This window comes from Pezoporus occidentalis, unplaced genomic scaffold, assembly GCF_034315485.1.
Source record: "Pezoporus occidentalis ecotype Australia unplaced genomic scaffold, CSIRO_AGI_Poc_V1 ctg97, whole genome shotgun sequence".
NCBI lineage: Eukaryota > Metazoa > Chordata > Aves > Psittaciformes > Psittacidae > Pezoporus > Pezoporus occidentalis.
This window is the reverse complement of record NW_026916336.1, coordinates 2,089,582-2,103,224: the sequence shown is the minus strand read 5'-3', so window position 1 is coordinate 2,103,224 and position 13,643 is coordinate 2,089,582. Positions and strand designations below refer to the sequence as shown.

General features: G+C 36.9%; 1 protein-coding gene across 3 annotated transcripts in view; it reads left to right on the top strand.

Annotated features, from left to right (window-relative positions):
- The window catches only part of STAG1 (STAG1 cohesin complex component), a 182,561-nt gene that overhangs the window by 152,599 nt on the left and 16,319 nt on the right, over positions 1-13,643 (top strand). For all 3 annotated transcript variants that reach the window (XM_062606574.1, XM_062606575.1, XM_062606576.1), the window contains 3 exons: positions 1,128-1,208; positions 7,745-7,837; positions 11,431-11,605. In XM_062606574.1, coding sequence (XP_062462558.1) covers positions 1,128-1,208; positions 7,745-7,837; positions 11,431-11,605 — 349 coding nt within the window. The remainder of the gene's footprint in view (positions 1-1,127; positions 1,209-7,744; positions 7,838-11,430; positions 11,606-13,643) is intronic.

Below are 13,643 nucleotides of genomic sequence, written 5' to 3'. Positions count from 1 at the left end.
TTCCCTGTTTGGTCTTAATCTCTAATGGATGAGCGCACGAGTCATTTCAGATTCTCCCAAGATTCCAGTTTAGACTGCAGAATGCCTACTCCAGCATTTCAGCACATTTTAAGTTATAATTTGATTTCAGTTAGAAGCCATTTGTTAATTCTAAATCAACTTCATTTAGAAGAAAAAAAAAAAATCTCATGAAATGCCATAAAGTTATTTTCTAAAAAGGACCATATGGAGGACATGTCACCACAGACCACATGAAAGTCATGGCTTTAAGCTCTGGGACCTCCTGCTCTCTCTGAGGTTGCTACTTAATGTTGGAATTGTGCTACCTGGAGGGAAGGGGCCAGAAGATAAAAACTGTACATGCAGCTACCAGGCATCTTCAGTTTCTGGGTTTGAGAGTGATATGGCTCCCCAGATACTTCTGTAACAAGTTAAGAGCAGCCTTCTGAAATCTCAACTATCCTCAGTGTTTCTTCCTTCAGTCCACTCGAAGAAGTTCACTGAAAAGTAATGATTTTTAGTCTTTAGTGATACCTTTAAAAAAAGTACTTTGTGAATTGATTAAAGCTGTTACAAACTTGATTTATTCTGCACAGAACCACTGACTGCTGGAAGCATCTTCAAGCCAAAAAAGTTTTGACATTTTTAGCGCCTAATAGAGGTTTGAAATTTTAAAGACGTTTATGGGTTCCCTAAGTTGCAAGCCTGGTCTTCTCCATGAGACAGTTTGTATTTTCTCCCTTTTTTTGTCTTAGCAATTGGGCTGTCATTTAAACAATGGAACAAACTTTCAGACTCTTTTATATTTGAACAGATGCTTTTGATGTGAGAGATGGAGATGTTGGGTTGTACTTCCAGCATGCTGTGACATCACCTCTTGGTGTACTCTAATGCACAGTTTTCTGTTCCATTTCCCAGCATTTAGACAGTATATTTTTCACCTGTAGTAGGCTCATTTCTTATTGCACCAAACTGACTAAGGAGAAACATCGCTGAAAACAAAAATTGCTATTTAAGAACTGCTCTTATTTCTTCTCCCAAAAATGCATTGTAAATTCTACATACACTTTACTGATATGCTTGATAATTCCAATGTGCTGGAATTCTTTGTATCCTCTCTGTTACAGATTGTTGTTCAGGCACTGCAGTGTTCCCATTACTCTATCCTCTGGCAGCTGGTGAAAATCACTGAAGGTTCCCCTTCCAAAGTAAGTAGACATTTGATCACACAGATTTTACTGAAGAAACACAACTTGCCTAGGAAGGCATTAGATTTTATTCTCTGTAACTCCACCTGCTGTACTGTCATTTCATGTCGTGAAACATACAAAATGTTGGTGTTTTGATTTATTCAATATTTCAGGATATATTTACCATCATGCATATGTCTATAAAAGCTGTACAAACAGCTAAAGCTTGTCTTTATCAGGGTTTTATACTAGCTGATTCTTACATTTGTATTGCTGAAGATAAATGCATTTTATTGTGAGTACAGCAGTTTGCAGGAATGGATGGGTAACTATTGTTGACAATACCTAACAGTTGTAAACAATACTGTTGGTCTGTTACCTTTTACTTTCATCTTTTATGGTGCTAAATAGAAATGTAAAGTCACTAGCAGATGATTACTAATAAAAAGTGAGTGCATGCAAGTGTAATGCAGTAAAAACAATGTTACATGTAACTTATTTATTATACTTTCCAGGACCTTTATCAATTTTTTATCAATCAGGGCCAACATCCTGTCTTTTTAGGGCTTTTTCAAAAGTAATGCATCAAATGAAAATTATATGAAAGCTGAAGTAGTAAGCATATTTCCCCATCAGCATCAAAAAGAAAAAGTTACTATACTAAAGTACTGCTAAAATAAGCTTTTAATGCACATAAAATGATAAAAATACAATGTAAATTCTTTGAGTTGTTTTGAATACTAACATATATTGAAATTTTAAAAAACTACTAGGAAAAAAAAAGAATAATTGGTATTCTTTATTCTTAGCTTTCATTCTCATTTTCCTCTCTCAGCTTCTTTAGCTTATTTCTCTTTAGCATTCTGGTAGTATATTACATTATATCCTGAATCCTTATAACTGAGAAAACTGAATATATCCCATTTGCTGGCCCCCTTGAGTAGCAGTGGACTCTTGGTGCAAATGCCAAGAGGCCGAACATTTGGCAAGATTTTAATTTCCTTCCACTGCATTTCTCCATTTTTTGGAACTAAATGCAGTAAATTGCTGCAATATAACATAGGTGGTGCAGAGTGATAGCTGTCAGCATTGCTGGAAGAAAGCTTCATTGTTCCCTTGTGTCTAAGCTACAGCAAAAGAAACATTCACTCTAAACCACAGCTAGTGGCTAATATATACAGCATCTTTCTGTATAGAACCTGGTCAGAAGCTTTGCATTTTCATATGGAAGTATAAATACTGGTTGTTTTTTGCAATCTTACCATGGCGGTCCAGTTAAACTGAAAAAGACCTTTATTTCAGCCACCGTTCTAGCAGACAAGCTTAGTGCAATTGTATGGCTTTGCCTACTTTTTCCAAATAGGATACATTTGTATGAGACATTGTTTTATGTGATGAATGCAGAACAGCCCTGATCTTTCATATATTTCTAATACTATTCTGATTTATATTAGTCATAATGATTCATAATGTAGTTTATAGGAATGGAAAGAATTATGAAAGCTCCATCAAGAATGACCATTTGAAGTACACATCAATTCTGCTTCTGGAATCCTGAATGAAAATCATAATTACTGTAACCTGGAGAGCTGTTATTAACTTAGTGGTTGGTGTTTCACCCCACCCCTTATAAAAGTAATGAGTGTGCTGCATGCTTAGTTCAAGAGTAGTCTGTATTAATGCCCTTTGGCTCTTCATACCTGGCCAGCAGCAACCGCAGCTGTGCTCACCACAGAAATGGGATAAATTTGCAATGTGATGTGGTTGTAGCATTTTGTTCTGTGAGAGTTTTTTCTATCAAACCATCATAGTTTGTTCACTGTGAAAATAAATCTGATCTGCACTATATCTGTCATTTAATCCATTAGGAGATCATTTTGCCCATGGTTGTTTTATAAGTCGTGTAAATTAGTAGGCATTAAAGGGGATCACATCTGAAGTACGATGTATGGGAAGACAAAAGCATTAACATGAGCATCTCAAAATGAAAAATAGGGAATTGCATGAGCAATTTTTATATAGTCAGGCTTTAGCAGGAACATTTCTGATGCAGTATTTTAATATGTACGTCCATGAGCTCTCTGGTGTGATTTTGCTGTAGCTGTAAGGTTCTAAGGACAGAGGGGGGTGATGGTTTGTAGGCTGAAGTGGTAACTTTAGTAAACCAGTGGATGTAGCTGTATAAATTAGAGAGGCTTTTGGACACACAAACATTTCAGGTTTGAAATAAAAGCAGGAGATTACAAAGAAAAATACAAGCTGAGAGCAATTGCTTGGATTCTGCTTTAATACAGATCACGTAAACTGTCTGTGAAAGAAAGGTCATTGTTACCTATAGGGTGGTAGGGGCAAGGGGAGGCAAGGTGGTAACACAGTAGGAGGGAAGTAGGAGCTGGATAGTGGGGAAGAGAAGAAAAATAAAATATGAAAAGGCTAATTGGGGAGAGGGGAATTTATAATCTGTCATAAACCCCATCCTGAGGCCTTGTTTTTCTGTACCCCTTAGATTTATGAATTTTTGTTTGCAGGCTCGTGTTTAGAAGATGAATTTTTTAGATTTATCTTAAGCACCCAAGCTGAGAGATCAGGGATGGAGAGAGGTTGATTTGTAAGAAATGTCTGCTGCCAGCTGGGGCGTGTGTGAGCACATGCTGGCAAATAGTAGCTGCTCTGTTTGGCCTAGTTAGTTACCATGTAGCCATTCAGTTGCTGTATACAATATTCAAGGGTGTTCTGTTTCTGTGGGAGGAAGTGTTTAGTTCGGTTGTAGTGGGCATATATTTGCAAGTTTTACATTTCTCAATTAGGTATGCTCGGCATCCATGAGGTGTACATTTTATTGCAGGGAGTTTGTGGCAGGATGGGTGCTTCTGGTAAGATTTCTTTGAAAATGAGTTCTGAGAAGAGTTCAACATTGCTTAAGAATGTTGTGTGTTGGTTCTAGAGCGAAGTCACACACAACAACCAGGGGTATGCAGTTGGGAACAGAATTATTTTGAAATTCAGTTATTCTTTATCCTGGTGTTCAGGTGGCTCTTCCAAAAATACAGCCTCTCTGCCGAGAGGATTGCCCTTGTTTGGAAACTGTCCTGGGCATTATGCCCAAGCCCAGGGCACATTTATTGCTTTCTGAGAGATACTTTATATTGCAGAATGTTTTGGACTCTGGCTGGGTGTGTTGGTCTCTAGGCTTTTTATGTGTGGCAGGGAAAAACTGTTTGTGGTTTAAATCAAATTAGGATGAAGTCAACTCATTGATTTATTAACAACATATAATTAACCTGCAGTCAGGGCAACACATCCTCAGGATAAGTATCAGCTATATCGCAGATAAACCAGAATACTAGACACTTTTATAATCATAGAACAGTGCTAATGTATGCCTATGAATGTCAAACTGCACTCCTGTAACTGTTCACAAATTATGCTAATCCCCTCCCCAGGACACACGCACCTTAAGAGTTACACGTGCACACCCCAGCCCTCACAGGATATGTGGGGTACAGGCCCATTGCCCTTCTTCTGGGGAGCGTGAGGTCCCCTGCTTACACGTGGCTGCTGTTGGACACATGGGTACTCCAGCTTCATGTGTACCTACACTCACAAAGCAGTCCACAGTCACATACCTGCGTTTGAGGTATGGGTTCCTGCATGTCACACCCTAAACTGACAGTCCTGCAGGTGGATGCAGGCTGCTTATGGCTTCTAGCAGAGAGGATGTGCCACCAGGCCCAGGCAGTGGTGGGGTGTCTGACTTGGTTTAACTGCTGCTCTGTTCCAGCCCAAGGTTCCTCTCCATGATCACTTTTCATGCTGCTTTTATACTTCTTTACAAGGTGACTTCTCCTTTTCTCAAAAGCTTCCTTGTAATATCCAGGTTACTGTTTAATCTGGTAATTGTAAGCAAATTCATGTTAACTTTCCTCTTAGCATTATCGGTCTTTAGACAAAGAACTCCTCAACAGGTAGGTTTGGGTGTTTTGTTCACAGGCACTATTGCACTTACATTCTTATTATATCATCTGTTGTTTATCCAGGCTGTTAACAAGAGGGTGCTCTGCAGATCTGTGTAATATCATTTGTAGATTACAGTTGTTATCATATATATTAGAGAAGTGATAACAGCGTATTAATGTTTCAATAGGAAAGTGATAATTAGGGTTAGGAGCTTATTCTTGTTCTTGTCATGGACTACTTAAATTTGAAGATATTATGCTGTACTTGTTCAGGAAAGGGCTATTTTTATCCTGGGTCATGGTGTGGCCCCATGGTTTTCCTCTAACAACCAAGAGGACATAAAATATTTTCATTAGCGGTTTTCTGCTGAAGCCAGCAGATCAGGCAGGACCTTGGCTGTGTGCCTGAGAATGGTAAAAGACTTGAAAATCTAATTATTTTTTGTAGTTCCCATTTTCTCTTTTGAAAAATACTACTCTGTAGTAGTCTGGGGATTTCTCCAAATTTAGAAGAGTTCCAGATGGCTCAGTTGCTCTGTTCAGTTGGGCTTTCTCTTGCTGTTTGTAACTTCTCAGAATGAATCTTCGTCATGATATCAGGAGAGAGGTTAATAAATAATGTGTACCTACATGTTATTCATTCTTTGACAGACAAATAGGCGCCATACTCGTTCACTTTTTAACCTTTATATAGGATTTTTCATAGGTTTTCATTTCTCTGTTGAATTCATTAACATCTAAATGAAAGATAATTGTGATAGAAAGTAGGAAGTTATTAAAGTGATTGTAAGCCCAGTGTTCAAAAGTATAAATCAGATGGTTATGTTAGAGTGAACTGAGAAGCCTGACATCAGTCCTAGGTAAAATGTTGGGCGGGCTGACAGAAAACACAGTTGATACAAGGCTGAAGGGCAGAATGAACGTGGCCAGGAGATAAGACTGGAAGGAACAAATAAATCTGTTCTTGAGAAGACTGTGGTTTTGACTGATAAGGAAAGCAGTTGAAATACCAGTTTCTGTAAGACACTAGGTACCACACTGCATTTCAGGTGAATGTGTGAATTTAATGTAATTGCTATTCAGTAGCTTAAAGCTGATTAATATATTAGAAAAAGCTGTAGGTTGGAAATCATCACCCAATGGGATAGCTCCTGATGCATTCCAGGAGACATCCATTCCCTGATTTTATCCAATCATCCATTTTTACCAATCATCAAAGGAGGAAAAGTGAAGTCATTTAAAATGCAGATTATATAGATCAGTTGATAAACAAAATACAACTAAAAACCCAAAGAGGTATTGTAATGATGCCAAATGGAAGGTTTATATCTGGGAACAAGAAGGCTGATCAGATTAAAAATTATTAGGAATAAGAAGGGTGAGGTAGCTGATAGACCTTCAGTGTCTGTATCAGAAAATTACACTCTATTGAACATTTTAAGAGGGTCAGAGATTTAGAAACCCTTTGAGGTGCTTTTGGATGCTTGCAGACCTGCCTTCTGTTGTGAACCAGTACAGGAAGACCATATGGACAACAAAAAGGCTTTTCAGTAAACAAAGAGTAACAAGATCTTATAGTAGGAAGCAATAAGAAAAGCTAAAACTAGAAATAAGAGATATGGACTGAACAGCCAGCATAATTAGGATGTTGGAATTTTTAGCAAGGAAAATGTTACATGTAGTAACATTTAATAGGTAAAATAAACCTGTTTAGGATTTTTTTAGATTTAGGTTGGAGGTTGTTCTGCAGGGCACACTGTCTTCTGTCTGAAAGCTGGTAGAGGTATCATGGAGGAAAGTATTTTGTTTTGATTTGTTTTCACTAGTTTATTTTGTTATTCATAAAAACCCCGAATAATTCATCAAGATACAGCATTAATTTTCCAGATTGAAGTACACAGCTTTCCTATTGAGCCTGCCACTTCTGGCACCCGCATTTAAAATACAAATCAGTTGTCTCTATATCAAGGTGACCAACAGCAGTCATTCATTTATCTTTTCCACCCACGAATCCCTTTTTCTCCAGATCAGCAGTCCTCCTTTCTTCCTCTGTAACTCATCAGGTTTCTGTGATTTGCCTTCACGTTTCCCATGTCTGTGGACAGCTAGGATTATGCTTTTGTTGAACTTGAGACATTCATTGGTATTTTACATCTTTTGTTTATATCCAAGTACAGGATTCTTTATAAACCACCAGGTAGGCTGACCTTGAGGTATTAAACCCTTTTGTTCTGAATGTTACATTTAGATTCAAGGTAAATTACAGACAATTTAACTAATGGATGTAATTGTTATTATTATTTTTATTATTATTGTTATTGATATTATTGTTACAGAATTAGTTATGTATATTCTATGATGATGATTATTGTTATTGTTGTTACTGTTATTTATTGCAGGGAAACTTTGGGTCATTCCTCTGAAAATTAGTGGCTTGGTTTATTCTGCTTTATAAGTAGAATGCTTTCTCATGGCTTTTTTTGTTTGGCCAGTTTATAGGGTTGAATGTATGAAATTATGACCATATTTTTATTTTTCTTATTCCTATCAACCTTTTATTAATGTCCATGTATTATCCCTTTTTAATGTTTATTCTAGGAGAACTTGTTGGTATTGAGGAAAACTGTGAAATCCTTTCTGGCTGTCTGCCAACAGTGTTTATCAAATGTCAACACTCCAGTCAAAGAACAGGTAAAGGAAATGTCTGTCATGTGCTTTTAGAGAAGTGCGAATGTTAAATTGTAACTCAGGATGACACTATATCAAACTTAAAACTTCTGTCTAAATAAAACACACACTCCTAATAAGAGCTGTGTTAAAAGCACCTTCAAACCACAGCTAATGTCAAATTCATTTTTGATATAATGATTACCTAGATGCTTAGGCTCATGTTCAGCTCTCATAACTTTAGTCATCTAAATCATCTAAAATAAAAGCCTGTTTCTTTAGACAACTATTAATTGCTTGAAATAGGCACTTTTAGAGGGTGACTGAGACCTTAAATGGGCTGCATATTCCTCTGTATATTTTGGGATATATTCCACCTGATACTGACTAATAGGGAGTCTGGAGTGACTCCTTTCCTGCCAAAAGCAAATGCCTGAAGTCTCAATGGTATTTCATTGTTTTGTTATCCTAATAATTCAGTTAAATGCAGGGGTGAATACTAATTATTGTATCTCTTTCCCGTTGTGGCTAATGGGAGAAAATTGAGGCTTCTAGCAGTACAGGTCATAGTACTGCATGTTTTCTAGCAGAAAAAAAGTTAATTCATTTTACAAAAATACTCTGAATATTGCCAAGAATGTGATGTCCTCTCACACTGTGGAAAAAATGGTCACTTCACAAATAGTTACATCTTCTTGAGAAATCAGAGTAAAGTATTTAAACAGCATCTTCATTATAGAAATATAAATGTCTGGAAGGGGTTTTAGAGTCTCATCAGTATAAGCATAATAGCTTAGGTTGCTGTCCTTCCCTCTGTCGTAGCTGACTGAAAACTGAAGTGCATGCATCTCTCTTGCATGTGTATGTGCATGTACACATACGCCATAAGTAAATATGTGAAATATGATTGCATAATAAGGTACTAGATTTTTTTATGGCTCAGTTTACTTATCCAGTTCTCTGGTTTAGATTTTTGGGAAGCTGTGCATGCATGGAATGGGAAGCTTTTGCTCTATGTGTTTAGAAATGGAAATAAAAGAAATTAAATAGAAGGGCTTGTTGAAATAATTCAGTCTTTGAAAAGGAAATGGCTGGTTTGTTTGCTGAGATTTTATGGATAGATGCTGATTTGTATCAGGTCTTTTGACATCTTTTAGTTGTCTACAAATTGTGTTTCTATCAGACCTCCCAAGATTCTGCAAAGACTGTAAATAAGTCACCTGTGGTTTTTGCCTATGTTTTTCTAAAAGATACTACTTCTTAAGATATCTCTAGTTTTTTGAAAGATAGCTCTCCTTGGCATTTACACGTTCTGCAACAATCAATATAAATATAAAAGGCTGGTAGATGTTGCTGGTTTATGTATTTTTAAAAGACCCTGATGTGTCATTGTCTCCCAGCAGATTTAACTTTAGTAATTGTTTTTTAATATTCTGAGTAGTTACTCTTGGTATATTTTATTAATATTACATAATGTGAATATATCATCTACCTTTCTGAGAATGCCAACCATTCTAGCTTAAACTATCATGAATGTCTTTTCTACATCAACAAATGGTAAATGATCCTTCCTGTTGCTGCAGTGGGATTTTTTTTGTTCATTATAAACCTCAACATGTTTTTATTCTCTCATTACTGGTAGCCACAGTGTTGGGTTTTTCATTGGCGATTTAAACTTTTCTTAGAAGCTCCTTTGCAGTTCACAGTTCTGTGGAAGCTTGCAGGCTTCAGCAAGACAAAGCCATGACCAACCACCTAGAGACAGCAAGTGTCCCAGTCAGAGTAGGTTTGACTAGAGACTCCAGAGGTCCCTTCCAACTGACACCTCTCTGGTCTTTCAGTTTTGTTCCTTAAAAAGTATATTGCTGCAAATGCAGGACTGCGTCTTAATCCATTTGGTTTACTGGCTTTTTCTTTTTTGAGAATTCTGTGTAAATTGTATTGTCTTCCTGCCTCGTTTGATTATTTATCTATGCATTCTTTCCAGAGAAGATCAATGCATATACCAAAGGAAGGGAAAAAAATGTTAGGTCTTTATAGAAACATGACTTAAACATTTCAAAATTTCCTAGACTATCTGAATGACTCGACACAGCTACAACGCACAGACATCTGTATCTGAGCCCACTGCTGTCTTTATATGGGACAGAAATAGTATAAATAATTCAGTGCATTATTCATGTGCTCTATTTTAGAAGTCTACATTAAGATGAGCCTAAATTCTATTGACTATCAGAGGACTTTAGAGCAGGTGAGATCATCACTGAAATGAATCACAACTTTCTGGATCCAGTATAAAAAAAAATCCCAAATGGTGGCATCCGTTTCCAAAGCCTAAGTAGAACATAGTTTACAATGAGTTTGTTCTTGTCTGAGTATAGCTCATTCAGATTTTATAACATACTCCAAGAAGTGAGTTGCTATGATGTTCACCTTTCACAAAGATTTCATTCTGAAAGTTTATAAAGTAGATTGCTCTCACTCGCTGCTTTTCCTTAGGCTTGGTTCAAAAATGTGTTAAACACACATATAACTATCTTTTCTGTTCAGCTCTTTGTAAAGGGGGAATATGGGACTGAATTAAAGCCTACACTGGAATTCATGACTCTCTCAGGGCTATTCTACAGCCTCTGTTCAGTTGAAAAGGCCTCTGGCCTACCACCTACCTGGGAATCGTGATTGACACTGCCCTAAGTGAGACTCCTGCAGGCTTCTGGGGAAGAGACAGCACATCCAACATCGACCTTCTAGGAGTCTTTTTACACATGCAGACACTGAACCATCCTCTCTTTCTCAGTTTTCAGAATCTGAGGTTAAAGACAGAAAAAATAAGATGATTAAAAAGTACTTTCTGAAAGGTGCTCAGGCGTTGAATGTAGTGCAAATGAATACAGCTGGCTATGACACTGACTTAAGCCATTGGGGAAGACTGTTATTCTCATGCGTGAGAGCATGCAGATAAGCCCTTGAAAGAAAGCAAGCTGGTAATAGCTGCCTTCTCACTCTGTTCTCAATTAGTGAGGGTGTAACAGTTATGAGCATAAATCATTAAGAGTTGTGCTGTGGTTGGTTTTTATCTAGATTTGAAAGCTGTTTAGGTACTTGATTCTTTTTGCAGAGATCTGATGAAATACTGCAAGAATTTCTTTAAAGCTGCTTCTCTGTTTTGAGGATCTGACAGTGACTGAGCTTGGATTTTCTCTCATAATGTTTATTTTTGTGCTTGTTTAACTTGTCTAAGTGCTTATCAAAAGAGGTGTTTTTTCTTTACTGTAAATTTGGCTACAGTTCTTGGATCAGAGGTAGATTTAGAATTTTTCTCATAGAGAAGAAATGGAAGTTTGATATAGATCAACCTTTGACATGGAAGAGGTAGTGAACTCTACGTAGGAATCACATCAAATTTTAAAGTTATTGAGTACAATTGTACTGCAATTGAGTACAGTTAAAGACATTTAATAATAGGGCATATCTGAAAATTAGATAAATTATATATTTATATATAAATATAATATATAAAATATATATAAATACATATTTTTATATATTATATAGATTTAAATATTGTACTTACTGACTGACCCTCCTTTCTGCATTCATTCTCTTTTGCCTTTCAGGCTTTCATGCTGCTCTGTGATCTCTTGATGATATTTAGTCATCAGCTGATGACTGGAGGCCGAGAAGGTCTTCAGCCTTTGGTGTTCAATCCAGATTCAGGCCTCCAGTCAGAACTTCTCAGTTTTGTGATGGACCATGTCTTCATTGACCAAGATGATGAAAACCAGAGCATGGGTATGTTCAGCTTCCATGTTTTCTACTTTTTAACAGCCATAAAAGAAAGAAGAAAACAGAATTTTCAGGCGAGTTTCCTCAAATGTTTTTGAATTATTCCATCTTTATTTTTGGGAGGTGTGAATATGAAATATTCAATATTCAGTACTACTGTGTTAAAGAAGAGTATGTACTTAAAAAGTTCACTTGATAAAAAAATATATTTTCAGAAGGCATGGGACTAGCCTGTAACTACATGCCATAAATCTGGACAGAATTATTCTTCTTTTACTGTTCTATATTTTTCTTAACATTTATTTCCATAATAGTACAGTCTTATCTCAGCAGCAGGCTTCATTTAATATGGCTTCAAGGGAAGAAGTATGATGGAACAGTACATAGAGAAACCCTTTAGAGTTACCCAACAGAGTTATAGGATCCTGAAGACAAACCTTACCAGCAAAGCTCTAGGCAAAGAAGGCCTTAAGAAACTGCAGTTACTAAATAAACATCTCTTCTCCTCCTCCCCTAGGATAATCAAATCAAGCTCAGGACATCATTGGTGTGGTTGGAGACTAGGAAAGTACTTGGGGAAAAGTATCAAGTATGCTTGCTTGCTTCCTAGCTCATTCCTAGGCTTTTGTGTATGGCCGCACTTTGAGAGGCCAGAGTTTGAGGTGAGCCCCATCTCTACCTCTTCAGAGGATGATGTGAGATTTTTGGCTTTCAGTCAGGGAGAGGCAGATTTGTCCTTTAGGTCTGGTTTTATATCACTTGGTGCTGCTGTTGTGAGTTATAAATGCCTAAATGCAAGTACAGAGGTATCCAATTTCCAAATTCTAAATAGCTTTAGACAGTGATGGATTCCCAGATAGTCAAACTTTGTGAAAGAGCTGCTGAGTTCACACTGTAGTACTCTTTTTGGCACATCATCTGAATTAGCGCATTATTCACTTATTTGTATGTCAGCATGACACACAGGGGCTGTTTCAGACAGCAATATGTAGAACTAAGGTCTTGGAGAATGTATTCTGGCCCTAAAGGTGCTTTCAGTTTTCTAGCTCCCCAGCTCCTCAGTAGCAAGCATCTTTGTTGAGCATCTCTTTAAATAGTTTCCTGGGAAGAACACATTTTGAAGTACCTTCATCAGAAATCCATGTGCAGTTAATCATACTTAGCGAGTTCAACGTTCAGAATAATACATCAAGGATAGACTTTAGGAGGACAGTGTCTGTTTTTTTGCTGTTCTTTAACATCCTGTGATTGAACTGGGAAGGCAGTAAAAAGATGGATCAAGATCTTTTTATATGTAATCTCCGTTCCCTTATGCTACTCTGACTCATGAAGTCAGTCTGGCCATTTATAACTTTTGGTATTCAGAACACATCAGTAGTAATAAAAAATAAAGAAAGGGGGTGGGTGTGTGCTAATGGGCTTCAATCCTGTGGGTTAAAGCATCTCAGTATTAAAATGTGCTTACAGAGTTACAGTCAACTCCAGCCATGAGAGATTGCCTCTGATCACATACGTGACTTAATCCTCCCCCTGCCCAGCTCTGTACTTCTTCAAACTGGCTGGAAGATTCCCTCCAAGAATAAGCTCTTCTCAGTACCAGAGAATACTTACTTTAATCACACTGTGACAGATGATTTAATTTTCTTACATAAGTTGTGGAATGTTTTTATTTTATATATGTATTGTATTTAACATTTCTTTGTGTGTAGTTTCATTTTCATTCACAGAGTGGAGTCTTACATGGGGACTTAATACTTACAACATTGGTATTCAATATTAATGTTTCTTACAACTCAGTTTAACTCCCTGTTGTTATTGATGCTTTAGAGTCATCGATTTCATATCTGAAAATCCCAGGCATGTAGTACAAGTATTGCTGCGTCTAATTTTCCTTATGTGGAATATTTATAGTTTAGCTACATTAATGAATCATCTCCAAATGTCCTGTGTTTCATAAGTTCAGCAAAAAGCATTAAAGAAGTCTTTTCCATGGCCTTTTACAGGGTAAAGTAAATAAGCGATTCAGTTCCATGTGGATTATGTT